The following is a 15,559-nucleotide window of genomic DNA, read 5'->3' on the forward strand; positions in this document are numbered from 1 at the left end:
CCCCAGTGCTCGCTGAGGGGGCTCAGGGGCAGCCATTCATCCCTGACCTATACTGAACACAACCCCCAGAGCTGCTGGGAGCAGCTGGGACCTTGGGCATTTCTGCTCAGGATCGTGTCACCTCCATGGCCAGAACCATGGGGTGGGAAGGGCTGGTTTGTACAGCAAGACCGGCGTGACCCTGCCTGGGCTGCGATGTGTCTGTGCTTATCGAGCCCCAGCGACATCCTGAGCGAAGGCCGGGTCAGAGCCATTTGTCCCAGGGCTTCCTGCTCACCCTGATAGACCCCGTAACGGGGTGGAACGAGGAGTTGTGTAGGAGGAAAAGTTCTGGAGTGCTTAACCCGGGTGCTGTGGGTACCCTTGGATGGGGAGTGGGGCAGCATGCTCTGCCTGCCCGGGGCTGTGCCCTGCTCCTGCTTTCCCCAGCCGCAGGGACCCCGCTCCCCGCGGACGGCCGTGTTTACTCAGGCCCTTCCTGCCGGAGAGGGTATTTCCACATGTGCGGGAGCAGCGGAAGGGAGGGTTCTGCAGGGTTTTGGCGATTGTGTAGCTGATGTCGGTATGTTTCCCATCTCCTGATCTCTCCGGGAGGGCGAGAAGCCGCGCTGAACTGCGCCACCGGCCTCCCGCACCTCTTGGACGAGGAACCGGCTTCCCGCTGGTCCGGGGGATGCTTTTTCCTGCAGCTGTAGGTACTAGATGGCCGGGGGGATGTTCTCTCTCCTCTTTCACCACTCTCCCGTGCAATCACAACATTTCTGCCCGTTTCCGTGGCTCTGGGGTCACAGGCGCAGCCCTGGTGCTGGCAGGAGACCCCGGCGGCCCCCCGTGGGCTGCGCTGGGGGGTGCTCGGGGAGCCCCGAGTTCCCCCGTCCCTCCCCCGGACCGCCCCGCAGCCGGGCTCTGTCCTGGAAGTGTCTACGAATTCTCCCTGGAGCTGAGAGAAACCCCGGGCAGCCTGAGCCCGCCCCGTTCCCCGTTTCCCGTTCCCCGTTGGGGTTCGCCTCGGCGGCCAGGGACGGGGCCGCTCCGGCTGGTGCTGGGGCTGCCGGGGCGCTCCCCAGCCCCGAGGCACCGGCGCTGCCCGGTCTCGCAGCGCCTCCCGCCGGCCGGAGCGGGTCCGGGTCAGCCCCGGCAGCCCCCGGGCTGACGGATGGACGGGGCCGCCGCGGCCCGGTTGCCCCGCTAGTGCGGAACCGTCACGGGTGGAAAACGCGGGACTGAAAACAGCCCGGAGCCGTGGGGATCCCGCTGCCCCGGGCAGGAGTTGCAAACCCGGCCCCTGCTCGGGCACCCGGAGCGGGCGAGGAAGGGGCCGCGGTGGCTCCGCGGCTCTGGGAGCGCCTGTCCCCGTCCGCAGCCCCAACCCGCCCCGGCTGCCGGAACCGGCCGGCCCGGGACATCCCTGCTCCGAGAGGCCGGTAACAAACCAGGCCCGCTCCGCTCGGCGGCCAGTAACAAACCAGGCCCGCCCCGGCCGCCGGGACCGCCCAGCGCCGCGGGACCGTGAGAGGCGGGACCGGCGGGGGGCGGGACGGTACCGGGAGAGGCGGGCCCGGCGCAGGGGTAGGAGGCGGCGATGGCGGTGCGGAGGGGACCGGAACCGGGATCTGAACCGGGACCGGGGCTGGCGCTGCCGTTTCTGCTGCTGCTGCTGCTGGCGGCGACGGCGGCGCGAGCGGGGGACGCGCGGCAGGAGGAGGCGGTGCGGGCGCTGGCGCGGCGCCTGCTCGGCCCACGGGCCGCCGCCGTGTCGCTGTCGGTGGACCCGGCGCTGGCGGCTGGCGGGCCTGACATCTACCGGCTGTGGTCACCTCCCGGCGCCGCCGTGGCCGTCGCCGTAACGGGCTCAAGCGGCGTGGCGGCGGCCGCCGGCCTCTACCGCTACCTGCGAGACTTCTGCGGCTGCCACCTGTCGTGGTCCGGGGCGCAGCTCCGCCTGCCAGACCCGCTGCCGCGGCTGCGGGCCGAGATCCGCGCCGCCGCCCCCGGCAGGTAACGGGGACGCGGGGCCGGGTGCGGCTCACGCATCCTTAGCGCGGGACAAGGCGCTGTTATGTAATGGGGGCCCGGGGGGCGCGGGGGGCCCGGGCGCAGCCTCCGCCGCTCCCGCAGGTACCGGTACTACCAGAACGTCTGCGCCCAGAGCTACTCCTTCGTCTGGTGGGACTGGGCGCGCTGGGAGCGGGAGATCGACTGGATGGCGCTGAGCGGCATCAACCTGGCGCCGGCTTTCGCGGGGCAGGAGGCGGTCTGGCAGCGGGTGAGGACTGGGGCCGAGGGCGACGGGGACCGGGAGGGCGTCGGAACCGGAACCGACAGGGTGGCGGTGGCGGGACCTCTGGAACCGGGAGCCGTAGGGCCGGCTGACCCCCGGCGCCCGGTGCAGGTTTACCGTAACCTGGGGCTGAACCAGTCAGAGATCGATAAGTACTTCACGGGCCCCGCGTTCCTGGCCTGGAACCGGATGGGGAATCTCCGCCGCTGGGCCGGGCCGCTGCCGCCCGCCTGGCACCTCAAGCAGCTCTACCTGCAGGTACCGGGGACGGCCCCGCCCGCCCGGGGCAAATCCCTGTCACCCTCTGGTCCTCCTGGCCGAGGCTGTCCTCGCGGAGCCTCGGGCATCCCCCCACCCCATCCCGAGCTGCGGCAGCCCCCGGGGTCCCCTCGCGGGAAGGTGGGGGCTTCTCTCTCTCCCTCTGCTTCCTCCCTTCTCTCTCCCAGTACCGGATCGTGGAGCGGATGCGCTCGCTGGGGATGACCACGGTGCTGCCGGCCTTCGCGGGCCACGTGCCGCAGGGGATCCTTCGGTAGGTGCAGTCCCCGCCCCGGGGTCTCATGTCCAGCAGCACCTCCCACTGCGACTTCCCCGGGAGGCTGCCCTGTGCCATGGGCACAGTGGTCCTGTCCTGTTCTGATCCCCATCTCTGCCCTCCGGCCCAGGGTCTTCCCACGCGTGAATGCCACTCACCTGGGGCACTGGAGCCACTTCGACTGCACCTACTCATGCACCTACCTGCTGGACCCAGAGGACCCCATGTTCCAGGTGATCGGGACCCTCTTCCTGAAGGAGCTGATCAAGGAGTTTGGCACAGACCACGTCTACAGCGCAGACACCTTCAACGAGATGACCCCCCTCTCCTCTGACCCTGCCTATCTCTCGAGAGTCAGCAATGCCATTTTCAGGTCGATGACTGGAGGTGGGTCAGTGTGCAGTGCTGGCCTGGCCACAGGGGTCCAGGTGGCATAGCAGGGGCTGGGGGAGGTGGCTGCGGGCCCCATGCAAGTGCAGAATCCACTGGTGCCAGACCCTCAAAACCCCCTTGTGAGACACCTGTGGGCCCTGCCTGGAGAGGATCTCACCTGGTGCTCTTGTATCCCCAGCTGACCCCAAGGCGCTGTGGCTGATGCAGGGCTGGCTCTTCCAGCACCAGCCTGACTTCTGGCAGCCAGCGCAGGTGCGGGCCCTGCTGCATGGTGTGCCCCTTGGCAGGATGATTGTTCTCGACCTCTTTGCTGAGTCCAAGCCCGTCTACCAGTGGACAGAGTCCTTCTATGGGCAGCCCTTCATCTGGTGTATGTTGCACAACTTCGGGGGCAACCACGGCCTCTTTGGCACAGTGGAGGCCATCAACCATGGCCCATTCACAGCCCGACGCTTCCCCAACTCCACCATGGTGGGCACGGGGCTGGTGCCCGAGGGCATTGAGCAGAACGACATGGTGTACGAGCTGATGAACGAGCTGGGCTGGCGTCAGGAGCCCCTCGACCTCCCCAGCTGGGTGACGCGCTACGCCGAGCGCCGCTACGGTGCCCCAAATGCGGCCGCAGCCAGCGCCTGGCGCCTGCTCCTCCGCAGTGTGTATAACTGCACCGGCGTCTGTGTCAACCACAACCGCAGCCCGCTGGTGCGCCGGCCCTCACTGCACATGGACACAGAGCTCTGGTACAACGCCAGCGACGTGTACGAAGCCTGGCGCCTGCTGCTGAGCGCTGGCACCGAGCTGGGCTCCAGCCCCACCTTCCTCTACGACCTGGTGGACGTGACGCGGCAGGCGGCCCAGCAGCTGGTCGGCGACTACTACCTGAGCATCCGCCAGGCCTTCCAGAGCCACGCGCTGCCGGAGCTGCTGACGGCCGGCGGCGTGCTGGTGTACGACCTGCTGCCAGAGCTGGACAGCCTCCTCTCCAGCCACAGCCTCTTCCTCCTCGGCCGCTGGCTGGAGAACGCCCGTGCCATGGCCACCAGTGACCAGGAGGCTGAGCAGTATGAGCTGAATGCCCGGAACCAGGTGACGCTCTGGGGGCCCAGCGGGAACATTCTGGACTACGCCAACAAGCAGCTGGGGGGGCTGGTGCTGGACTACTACAGCGTGCGCTGGAGCCTCTTCATCTCTGTGCTGGTGGAGAGCCTCAACTCAGGCCGCCCCTTCCACCAGGACCAGTTCAACCAGGCTGTCTTCCAAGTGGAGAGAGGCTTCATCTACAACAAGAAGCGCTACCCAGCTGTGCCAGCTGGGGATACGATGGAGATCTCCAGGAAGCTGTTCCTCAAATACTACCCCAGCGCCCTGCAGCGCAGTCTGGCTGGGCCTGCGTGACTTTGGGTTCTGCCTCCGGAGCCTCCCCCAGAGAGGGTGGACAGAGCCCCTGCACCCTCCCCCATCTGGACTTCTGGCCTGATGGCTGTCCTGGCTGTACTGGAAGAGGGGCACAGAGCCCTGGTGGCCCCCAGCCAGCCTGGACCCCCCACTTCCCCCACATGGGCAGGACGTGCCCCAAGAGGGGCTGGCACGTGGACAAGGGGCTGGCAGATGGATGGGGACCAGGCTGTGTCCCAGGGACCCATCCCGCACAGCGCTTTGTGCTCAGCACTGCCTAGCTGCCCTGAGCCTGTTCCAGGAAAGCTGGGCTGTCCCAGTGCTCTCAGCTGGAAGCTTGGTGGGACACTGCAGAGGGACAGGACAAATGTGTCCCTGCTGTGGGGCCTTGGCTGGCTAGCAGGGGCAGTGATGGGGGACAAGCAGACAGGGAGGTGGCATTGGGCGGGGGGCAGAGCAGCCCTGGACCCCAGTGCCTGTGGGGACGTGGCACTGCATGGCCTTGTCCACATTTGGTGCCTTTTGTATCATACAATACTTGGCAGCATTGCCTGCAGTGTTGCTGGGGCTGTGCTCCCCAGGACAGAGTTTTTGAGGCCTTTTCCACAGCTGGGGCTTGGGCAGAGCCCAGCTGCAGAGCAAATACAGACTCTCTTCTCCTATGTGTGTCCAACTCCTTTTGCTAGTACAGGGCTGTGTGGAACATGGCAGGGGCAGAGGAGCAGCTCAGCCCTGAGCCTGCATAGCAAGAACAACGCACTGCCAGATGTGTCCTGGCAGCCGGGATGCCTGGCACAGCAAAGCACGTCTGGTGCAGATCCCCAAGGGCTGCGGCTCCCCTTGTGCCCCAGAACCTCCTCCGGCAGGGAGGTCCTGGCTCAGCGGAGTCTTTATCACAGCACCTGCACGAGGATCAAGGCACAGGGAGCACCAGGCATGCACAGGGAGGTGGGTGGAGGGGCCTTGAGATAAGGCAGCAGACACAACACAGTGGCGTGGGGCGGGGGGACCCTCTTCCCAGCCCTCTTAAATGGCCTGGCCCCGTTGGCCAGCACTGCCCAGCCATGGAGAGAACCACAGTGCTGATCACAGGCTGCTCCTCAGGCATCGGCCTGGGGCTGGCTGCACGCCTGGCGGCCGACACCACTCGCCGCTTCAAAGGTAAAGGGTCGATGCTGCCCCGGGGGGTCCAACAGCCCCAGCTGGTCTCTGGGCTGGACCAGGCAGCGCCTCACCAAGGAAAACAGAGCGTGGGGGTGGGCTGGGGTTGGTGCTGGCCGCACAGCTTGGTGGCCACACTCTCTCCCCAGTTTATGCCACCATGCGCGACCTGGCCAAGGGTGAGCGGCTGCTGGAGCGCCTGGGGGGCTGCTGCCCTGACACGCTGGAGGTCCTGCAGCTTGATGTCACTGACCCACGCTCACTGGCAGCTGCTGCACAGCGGGTGCAGGGACAGCGCCTGGATGTGCTGGGTATGGCTCTTCCTGCTGGCCCCAGTGTCCCTGGGGTGGCTGAGGGGACCTCTCTGGGGTCACAACCCTCCCCAGGGCACCGGGAGCAGATGTTAAACCATGGGAGGTGCAGGCAGTCCTAGGGCTGGGACAGGATGTGTTTAGCAGGGCAGAGGTGCAGGAGATGGATTTGGGGGTGCCAAGGGCCCATCAACAGGGAAAGGCCCCCCATTTCTGCCTTCTGGCACTCAGTGGTGTGCAGGGCTACAGTGACTGGCTGACTGCGCTGTGCCCGGCTGACTGCACCATGCCTGGCAGTCTGCAATGCAGGGGTGGGACTGATGGGACCGCTGGAGACCTGCTCCGACCAGGCCATGAAAACTCTCTTCGACGTGAACCTCTTTGGGACTGTCCGCACCATCCAGGCATTCCTGCCTGCCATGAAAAGCCGCAGGGCCGGGCGGATCATTGTCTCCAGCAGCATTGGGGGGCTGCAAGGTGGGACCCCCAGCATCCTGTAGTACAGGGAGCTGTGGGGAAGAGTTCTGGTGCTCAGGGTGTGGCTCTGCCCCAGGGCTGCCCTTCAATGCTGTGTACTGTGCCAGCAAGTTTGCAGTGGAGGGGCTGTGCGAGAGTCTGGCCATCGTCCTGCGCCCCTTCAACATCCAGTGAGTGCCGGTGATGCCACGAGGGCTGGATCCTGCCCACCAGCATGGGGGAATGCCAGGGCGGGGGTACGGTGGCAGCTCATGCGCTCCCTCCCGCAGCCTGACGCTGGTGGAGTGCGGGCCCGTCCACACCAGCTTCCTGGCCAACCTGCAGCGCCCCGACCCTGAGGGCAGCGAGATGCGGGGCCTGGACGCCGCGACACAGGGGCTGTACCGCCGGTACCTGTGGCACTGCCAGAGCATCTTCCGCGACGCGGCCCAGGAGGTGGAGGAGGTCCTGCCGGTCAGTCACCGCGGGGCGGGGGTGGCCGTGGGGCCGTGCCCGGGACGGCTCTGACCCGTCTGCGGTGCCAGGTGTTCCTGGAGGCCATCGGCAGCCCCTGCCCACCCCTCCGCTGTGCCAGCACCCAGCTCCTTGCTCCGCTCTGGCCCCTGCGGCTGAGCAGCCCCGACGGCTCCGCGTACGTCCGCGCCATGCACGACTTCGTGTTCGGCGGCAGCGAGGCCGGCGGGGACCAGCCCTGAGCGGAGCCACCGGAACCCCGGAACCCGCTGCCCATGCGAACCCCCAGCCCGGACCCGGAGCCGGTCGCGTACTCGGTCCCGCCGTGTCCCCAATAAAGCCCTTTGCAGCCGCACGGCTCCGGCTCCGTCCCCCTCACGCCGCGGTCCCGCGGGTCCCCCGGGCTCCTGCCGCGCTGCGGGGCGGGCGGGGCTGCAAAGTACCCGGGCCTGCCGGTCCCCTCCCCCCGCGGGCGGAGCCGGGCGCTCCTCCCGCCCGCGGCGGGGCTGCCCGGGAGGCGGTGCTGTTCCGGTGCCGCTCCCGTTCCGGTCGGCAGCGCTTCCGGCGGGGTGATGCCGCCCTTCGCCTCGGGGCTGCTGGTGCTGACGGCGCCGCTGCCCGCGCTGCCCCGGCGGGCGGCGGGGCTGGTGGCGGCGGCGGCGGGGCTGGTGGCGGGGCCGCTGTACGTGCACCTGCAGCCGGGGCTGCGGCTGGGCGGCCCCGCCACCGGCCCCGCCGCGCCGCCCGCGGGCCCCGCGCTGCTGCGGGCTCTGGCCGCGCTGTACACGGCGGCGGCGGCGCGGCGGGGGCTGGACCTGCGCGTCCTGCTCGGGCCCGGCCGCCGCCTGGCACGGGCGCCCCGCGTGCTGCTGGCGGCCGCTGCCGAGGCGCCGGGGCCGCCGGAGCCGGTGCAGCTCGGGCTGCAGCGCCTGGCCGCGGCTGTGTACGGCTGCCCGCCGAGCCTGCCCGCGCTGCTGCTGGGCGAGGACACCGCGGGGGACGCCGGGGGGGATCCCGAGGGGGATCCCGAGCAGGATCCTGACGCGACGCTCCCCGAATTCTTGGACGTGGCGGTTGGCGGCACCTTCGACCGGCTCCACGGCGCCCACCGGCTCCTGCTCAGCGCCTGCTGCCTCCTGGCCCGGCGGCGGCTCCTGGCCGGGGTGGCCGACGGAGACCTGCTCCGCCGTGAGTCCGGGGCGGCCGTGGCTCTGCGTGGGGACGAGGGGTCAGCCCGGTGCTCCCCGGGGCAGGGCAGTGGTCTTGGGGCCCAGTGACCCGTGAAGTCCTGGCAGCCACCCACCCAAGGCGGTGCCATCCAGGCAGAGTGTCACTGGGGATCCAGTGGGGACCTAGTGTCCTGTCCACAACCAGCAAGGTGTACAGGTGCAGAGAGGGCAAGGGGAGCGGGAGGCAGCGCTCAAAGTCCCAGCTGGGTGTTTTCTCCCGTCTCCTGGTCTTGCTTTTCCGTCACTCTTGTGCTTCTCTGCCCTCCTGGCATCCGGCAGACAAGGTCCTGCCGGAGCTGATCGAGCCGTACGAGCTGCGGGCAGCGAAGCTGCGTGAGTTCTTGGAGGACGTGAAGCCCTCACTGTGCTACGACATCGTGCCTCTGGCCGACCCCTTCGGCCCCTCAGTCACAGACCCCGACCTGCAGTGCCTGGTGGTCAGCGAGGAGACCCGCCGGGGAGGGGAGGCTGTGAACAGGAAGAGACTTGAAAATGTAATTCGCATGCTGAAGCCCCGTGGGCTACCCCTGCCTGCCCTCTGGCCCTGCCTGATGCTGCCTGGGGACAAATTTGGTCTGATTTGCCCCTTCCCTCTGCTGTATTCTCATGGCTGACAGCCCTCGGGGCTCCCTTCTCTCGTCAGGGGCTCCCCGAGCTGGCTCTCCATGAAATCCAATTGATGAAGGACCCCGACCGCAGTCAGAACGAGGAGGAGAAGATCAGCTCCTCCAGCCTCCGGCAGAGGCTGCTGGGGACACTGCTGCAGCCCCCACGGGTGAGGAGGGCCTGCAGAGCCACAGCTGCAATGGGAGTGGTGTGCCCGGGAGGAGGAGTGGGAGCCTCGGGAGCCGAAGAGTTTGGAAAGGCTGCCTGCTGCTCTGCAGCCGAGGGCCTTTCATGGCCATCTCCAGGCCGGGGTGTCAGGATCCTTCTCCAGCAAAGCCCAGTTCTCCACCTGCTGCCACAGCTTTCCTCTTTCCCTTAGCAAGACCCAGCTCTGCCGTTGCGCCCGTATGTGATTGGCCTGACTGGGGGAACTGGGAGTGGGAAAACCTCCATCGCCAAACTCCTGGGGCACCTGGGCGCGTTCGTCATCGACGCTGACAAGCTGGGCCATGCCGTCTATGTCCCCGGTGGCCCGGCCTACGAGCCGGTGGTGGCGGCCTTTGGGGCAGGTAGAGTCACTGGAGGCTGCAGGGAGGAAGAAGGGGAGGGACGGGTGTCCCAGCATCCCTGAGAGCCCTGGCCCGTGTCCCCCTCCCACCCCATGGGTTTTGGGCTCCCCAAGTGTTGTGTGTCCCATGTCAGAGCTGCTGGTGGGGAAGGATGAACCAGGCTCCTGTTTGCCTGGAAAAAGCTTTTGCCTGTCCTTTTCAGGAGTCTGAAGGTGAAGAGCTGCCAGGTTAGGTGTTACAGCCCTTTTCTACGTGCTGTTGAGAGCCCTTTGCCAAAGTCCTTTCCCCAACCCAGGCTTGCCACAGGGATGGGAGTTGTCCCTCCCAAACCTGTTGTGCTTCTGCCTTGCAGAGATCCTGAACAAAGATGGAACAATTAACAGGAAAGTCCTTGGGGCTAAAGTGTTTGGAAACCAGGTAAAAGCAGATTTATTGTAAATATTTAATCTGTGAGTGGGGGCTGTTCTCCTCTTATGCCAGGGATTTTTAGTTTTTAGCCCTTTTGAGATGATGACATCTTCCTGGCTGTATTTCCTGACAGTGGCATGGGGACAGGGTGGGACAGATCACATCTCTGTAGCTGAATCAGCAGCTGTGCTGAATACATTCCTCTTGTCCTGCAGCTGCTGCTGCCTCCCTGTTCCCATCCCTGTCCCCATTGCCATCCCCATCTCCTCTGTACCATGCTTTTCCTTCACTCAGCTCGGAGCAACAGACCTGACACACACAGAGCCAGTGCTCTCTGCCCCTTGTACCCAGCAGGGCTCAGTGTCACCTGGCCTTTACAGGTGCTCATCCTGTTGCTCTGCTGCTGCCCCAGGCCAAGGTGGAGGCAGCTCAAGGGGTTCCCTGGATGGACAGGTCTTATGTGGGACCTGCTGGATGGGGAGCTTGCTGTGCTGTGGAGCGAAGCACCTCTCACAGCAGAGACTCAGGTCTCTGCTAAAGGCAGGGCCCTAATGGCAGGGCAAGGGAAATAACAGGAAAAAACACCCTGACCCTGGCAGCAGGAATGGAAGCCTCCAGCCAGTGTGAAAGCTTTCCTTCCGGGTGCTTGGTGATGGGCCAGACCCACCTCCTGAGCTTCAGTGGGTCCTTCCTGGGTGTCCCCTGACTGCTTACAACCCCACTCTCCTGGTTGGCTACCCAGAGGTTCTGAGGGCAAGGGACCGAATCTCAAATCCCACTGTGGTCCTTTCTAGGAGCGGCTGAAGAGCCTGACGGACATTGTGTGGCCCGAAATAGCCCAGATGGCAAAAGAGAGGGTCAGGGAGGCTGATGCTCAAGGTAACGGGGGCAGCTCCGTGGCAGCCTCAGCTCAGCAGTGAAGCGTCTGCACTGCAGGAAGGTGGGACTGAGCCCAGGCTGCTGCTGTCCATGGCTGGGCACTGAGGAATGCCCTTGTTCCCTAGGGAAGGCCGTGTGTGTGCTGGACGCTGCTGTGCTGCTGGAGGCCGGCTGGCAGGACATGGTCCATGAAGTGTGGACAGCCATCATCCCGGAGGAGGAGGTGGGCCATGCCCTGGGCTCCTCACTTGCTGCCAGGGCTGGTCCTCAGCCTCTCCCAAAGCACCTGAGTGTCCCCCGTGTCCCTGCCAGGCCGTGAGGCGTATTGTGGCCAGGGATGGGCTGAGCGAGGAGGCCGCTCGCCGCCGGCTGCAGAGCCAGATGACCAACAGGCAACGGGTAGAGCAGTCCCAGGTGGTGCTCTGCACCCTCTGGGAGCCGGACATCACCCGCCAGCAGGTGAGCCTGGGGCTGCTGCAGCTCCAGGGGTGTTCTGGGTGACTGGGACAGGAACCGCAGGGCTCAGTGCTGTGCTCAGGCCATGCCTGGGTGCGCTGCTCACCATCGAGGCTGCCTCCGGACACGGCCACAAGGGGTGGGTTTGGGGGTGTAAATTCAGCCGGTTCCTGCCCCGAGCCGGGGTGCTGCTCGCCTTACCCGTGGGCTCTGAGGTGTCGCCCCGGATGGTTCTCCGGCAGGTGCAGAAGGCCTGGGACCTGCTGCAGCAGCGCCTGAGCCCGGAGCGCGGCCCGTGAGGCCCTGTCCCGCACGGTCCCGTGAAGGTCCGTGTCCTGCCAGCACTGCCCGCCATCAGCCGGCCGGTGGAGCAGCGTGGGACCGAGACCACCGGCCCCGTCCGGCTCCGGCGAGGGTCCGGGGCGTCCTGCCGTCCCCCGGTGAGGGGGAGCCCTGCAGGGCTGAGCAGGGTGACAGTAAAGAGGCTGCTCCCGCAGTGCGTGTCCGTGCGCCGGTCCCGTTCCCTCGCCCGCCCCCGCAGGGGCTCCGGTGCCCCCGGCCCCGCCCAGCTCCCGCTGCGGCCCCGGCTCGGTGTGGGGCTCCCGGTGCCCCCGGGGATCCTCCGGGCGGGGTTCCGCACCGGGGGCGCGCGGCGGAGATGACGTCACACCCGTGCGGGGTTGGGCGCAGGCGCCCCCTGGCGGCGCGGAGCGGAGCGCGGTCGCCGCGGCGGTCACGTGAGCGGGCGGGCGGAAGATGGCGGAGCCGCCGGGCGGCGCGGCCGAGGACTCGTGGGGGAAGGTGGGACCGGGGTCGCGGCGGGCCGGGCCGCCGGGTGCCGCGGGGCGACGCGCCGGGACGGGGTACTCACGGCGGTCGGGCGGGGTGAGCGCCGGGCTGGGGGTACTGGGGCGGGGAGCGCACAGGAATCAGTGCCTGGGCGAGGGGCGGCGGCCAAAGGCCCCGGCGGAGCCGCCGCTCGGGGCTGGCGGGTGCTCCTCGGGCCGACCAAGCTCCTGGGGCCGGGGGGCTCCGGGGCGCGGGCCGCGGTCGCCGCCCCAGCCCCGCTGACGTGTCTCCTCCGCCCGCCGGCCCCGCGCAGGTGGACGCGGCCTACGGCGACAATGGCCTGGACTCCGGTAGGTGCCCGGCCCGCGCCGCTCCCGTTCGTGGGTGGCAGCGGCTGCCCGGGGACGCCTCTCACGTCCCTGCGCCCGGTGACACCCCGCGTTGGGCACTGACCCTGGGACGCTCTTCTTCCAGCACTCTTCATGGAAAATGCCCGGAAAGGCAGCATAGTGTCCCGGGCCAACAGCATCGGCTCCACCAGTGCCTCTTCTGTCCCCAACACAGGTGGGGTTTGTCCTCCGTGACCGGGTGTTTCTGCTCGCTGGGGAATCCGGTATGTGCCGGGTTCCAGGTCTGCCTTGCACCGAGGGGGGGGTGAGCGTGGCTGGGCAGGATTCCTATCCTGACGAGAAAGAGGAGCAGGAAGGTGTTGGGAACAACATCAGGGTTCTGTGGTTTCCAGCAGGGTTTGGAGTCGAGAATCACTGTTTTTGACACCTTCCCAAGGGAGCTGCCAGCATCTTCCTCCTGCCCAGCTCCCCAAGATGAGGGAAAGGGTTGCTGGGGCCCCTTGGAAGGCTTTTCTTTGGCCCAGCCTGCTGTAGCTGACTGTGGCGGGGGCTATGCTGGGCCTGGCTGCAGCTGTAGTGATCCCTTGAGCTGTCTTGTGCCCTTCCTCGTGCCTCTTGACTCCTCACCCACAGCCACACTCTGTCCCCACAGATGATGAGGACAGTGACTACCATCAGGAGTCCTACAAGGAGTCATACAAGGACCAGCGCCGCCGGGCGCACACCCAGGCTGAGCAGAAGCGCCGAGATGCCATCAAGGTGAGGCAAGAGGCAGCAGGCACTGCTGGAGCACTGCTCCTAGGCTGCTCCAGCACCCGGCTCTTCCAGCACTTCTCTGTTTTGCTGCTGGATGTGCCCTTCCTGCATATGTGTGTGTGCTGGGAGCTGCCCTGGCTCTGATGGGCTGTGTTGTGGGAGCTGGGTGTGGACCTGGTCTCACAGGATGAGCCCAAACTCTGTGGCTCTACTTCCCTGCAGAAAGGCTACAATGACTTGCAGGCCATCGTCCCCACCTGTGAGCAGCAGGATTTCTCCATCGGCTCGCAGAAGCTGAGCAAGGCCATCGTCCTCCAGAAAAGTGAGTCCCAAGGGTGGGAGGGAAGGAGGTGCTATCAACCCCCAAACCTCCTCCCTAGAGCTGTGCAGGGCAAAGTTCAGCACCGTAGAACCTTCTGGTGTGATGAGGCTCTGGGGAGCTCAGGTGCTGCTCACCCACACTCACCCACCTTCCCAGGGGAATTGGGTCAGTGGCAGCTGATGGTGCCCTGGCTCAGGCACCTCCCATGGGGATCTCAGGGGTCCATGTGTGCTCCCAAATCCTCACTCCGTGTCTTCATGCTCAGCCATCGACTACATCCAGTTCCTGCACAAGGAAAAGAAAAAGCAGGAGGAGGAAGTTTCTACCCTCAGGAAAGATGTGATGGCCTTGAAGATCATGAAAGTGTAAGGGAAGAGCTGTTGGGGTCATGCCCTCTACTTCCTGTTGTTCCCTCACATCCTTGCAGGGCTCTGCAGTGGTTCTCCATCCGGGGACAGGCCTGGAGCTTGGAACCAGGAGCAGGAGCTGGGTGTGGGAATTCAGAGCCGGGAGCAGGAGCTGGGAGTGGCAGCTCAGAGTCAAGTGTGGAGGCCTCACTGCTGCCCTTGGTGTGCTGTGCTTGTTTCAGGAACTATGAGCAGATCGTGAAAGCTCATCAGGACAACCCGAACGAGGGGAAGAACCAGGTCTCTGACGAGGTGAAGTTCAATGTTTTCCAAGGCATCATGGACTCCCTGTTCCAGTCCTTCAATGCCTCAATCTCTGTAACGAGTTTCCAGGAGCTCTCGGCATGTGTCTTCAGCTGGATTGAGGAGCAGTGCAAGCCCCAGGTGAATGCAGGACTGCAGGGGGGGTGGTGCCATGGCCAAGGGGGCAGAGACAGTGGCACAGGGGTGGCTGTTCCTCCCCAGACCATCTGACCATGTCCCCTCTCTGCCACAGACGCTGCGGGATGTTGTCATCAGGGTCCTGCACAAGGTGAAGAGCCAGCTCTACTGAGCCTCCTGCGCCACTTCTGCGCCCGTGGGGATGGGGCACTTCCTGCCCAGGGGCCTGGGTGATGGGCACCACCCTGGGCCCTCTCCCTTGTGGCTGTTTTTAAGGTTCTCTGAATTATTTATTGTATTCCTTCTGAAGCCCAACGGTGGCTGTGCAGACACTGCTGCTCCACTCAGTGCCACTGAATCTTTGTAGGGACTGGGCAAGAGGGGAGGGAAAGGTGGTATGGAGGAGAAGGTGGGGGGCAGAGTCTCTGGCTCAGGCAGTGCCCTGGGTTTGCCTGTGCCACTGACTCTCCTTGCAGAGCTGATCCCAGAGCAGTTCCATCCTGTGCTCTCAGGCCTGTGACAGCCCTGCTCTCCCTGGGGTGGGGAAATGCAACAAATGCATATTAAAAATGATGGGTTTCTGGAATAGCAATGGGAATGGTTCTCCCCAGTACCCACTGGGCTGTCCCCTGCCCCTCTGAGGCAGCTGTTTGGAGTCAGCTATTGTGTTTTGGGGGAGCCTGGCAGTGCTGGCAGCACGATGAGCCCATCAAGAGCTGGGAGCTGTACCCCTGGCAGCACATGCTAGGGCCCTGATGAACCCCAAGCACTGCTGCAGCCGTGGATCCCTGGGAAGGAGCACAGGAGGTTCCTGCGAGCGCTGGAACACATCTCCTTTTCAGAAACTGTGGCTGTACTGCACAGGAAAGTTCTTCAGCTGTAGCACAACGTGCCCAGGTGCGCTTGCTGCTCCTCCACACACAGACCTGACCAGCCTCAATTTGATTTTTATTTTTGTAAATTTTGAAATGGTCCCAAAGCACTGCCTGTGCCAGCTGTACAAGCCTGGGTTTGGACATGTTTGACCCTGTCCCATGCCCAGCTGGGTCACAGCTCTGCCTGGTTGAGGGTTGGTCACTGTCCAGAGTGATGAGACCAGGGTGCTGCCAGCAGCAGGGTTTGTTCTCCATAACCATGTCTGTGCTCCTGCTCCAGGGGCACATCCAGGGAATGTTTATTTCAGGCAGTTTTTCCAGCGCTGAGGAGGGAGCGCTGCCTTGGGAAGAGGACGTGGAATTTTACAGACCTCACAAGTGAAAGTGATGTATTTTTCTATTGTGAAAAGTAATTAAATAAATTTCGCTGAATGTTTTAACGATTTTTCTGATGCTGAGTTCCTGGAGCTGTGCCCTAGAGCTGGTAGTTTCCAGAAGCCCCTTCCAGCCCCTGTGGCTCAGGTTA

The 15,559-nt window shown here is 65.3% G+C and overlaps 4 protein-coding genes across 6 annotated transcripts; all 4 read left to right on the forward strand.

Moving 5' to 3' along the window:
* Positions 1-1,538: 1,538 nt before the first annotated feature.
* On the forward strand, positions 1,539-5,266 carry NAGLU (N-acetyl-alpha-glucosaminidase). The gene is made up of 6 exons (XM_032091730.1): positions 1,539-1,998; positions 2,119-2,266; positions 2,393-2,539; positions 2,728-2,813; positions 2,947-3,203; positions 3,388-5,266. Exons 1-6 carry the CDS (start codon positions 1,583-1,585, stop codon positions 4,602-4,604), a joined length of 2,271 nt encoding a protein of 756 aa, XP_031947621.1. The 5' UTR covers positions 1,539-1,582; the 3' UTR covers positions 4,605-5,266.
* A 317-nt stretch (positions 5,267-5,583) lies between these two features.
* On the forward strand, positions 5,584-7,361 carry HSD17B1 (hydroxysteroid 17-beta dehydrogenase 1). The gene is made up of 6 exons (XM_032091731.1): positions 5,584-5,765; positions 5,915-6,076; positions 6,374-6,553; positions 6,630-6,723; positions 6,823-7,006; positions 7,078-7,361. Exons 1-6 carry the CDS (start codon positions 5,669-5,671, stop codon positions 7,246-7,248), a joined length of 888 nt encoding a protein of 295 aa, XP_031947622.1. The 5' UTR covers positions 5,584-5,668; the 3' UTR covers positions 7,249-7,361.
* A 217-nt stretch (positions 7,362-7,578) lies between these two features.
* COASY (Coenzyme A synthase) lies at positions 7,579-11,649 on the forward strand. The gene is made up of 10 exons (XM_032134090.1): positions 7,579-7,605; positions 7,705-8,194; positions 8,515-8,729; positions 8,879-9,010; positions 9,221-9,410; positions 9,763-9,827; positions 10,613-10,697; positions 10,823-10,920; positions 11,010-11,156; positions 11,396-11,649. Exons 1-10 carry the CDS (start codon positions 7,579-7,581, stop codon positions 11,450-11,452), a joined length of 1,506 nt encoding a protein of 501 aa, XP_031989981.1. The 3' UTR covers positions 11,453-11,649.
* Positions 11,650-11,855: 206 nt separating this feature from the next.
* On the forward strand, positions 11,856-15,473 carry MLX (MAX dimerization protein MLX). 3 transcript variants are annotated; one of them, XM_032134292.1, is made up of 8 exons: positions 11,857-11,954; positions 12,256-12,292; positions 12,417-12,506; positions 12,945-13,051; positions 13,271-13,370; positions 13,636-13,735; positions 13,960-14,161; positions 14,274-15,473. In XM_032134292.1, exons 1-8 carry the CDS (start codon positions 11,910-11,912, stop codon positions 14,328-14,330), a joined length of 738 nt encoding a protein of 245 aa, XP_031990183.1. In that variant the 5' UTR covers positions 11,857-11,909; the 3' UTR covers positions 14,331-15,473. The 3 variants fall into 3 exon arrangements, with proteins under 3 accessions (XP_031990186.1, XP_031990183.1, XP_031990184.1); XM_032134295.1 differs by lacking the exon at positions 12,256-12,292 and having other exon boundaries at positions 11,856-11,954; XM_032134293.1 differs by lacking the exons at positions 12,256-12,292; positions 12,417-12,506 and adding an exon at positions 12,507-12,555 and having other exon boundaries at positions 11,895-11,954.
* Positions 15,474-15,559: the final 86 nt, after the last annotated feature.

The sequence above is a fragment of the Corvus moneduloides genome, chromosome 26 (assembly GCF_009650955.1).
Source record: "Corvus moneduloides isolate bCorMon1 chromosome 26, bCorMon1.pri, whole genome shotgun sequence".
In the NCBI taxonomy this organism is placed as follows: domain Eukaryota; kingdom Metazoa; phylum Chordata; class Aves; order Passeriformes; family Corvidae; genus Corvus; species Corvus moneduloides.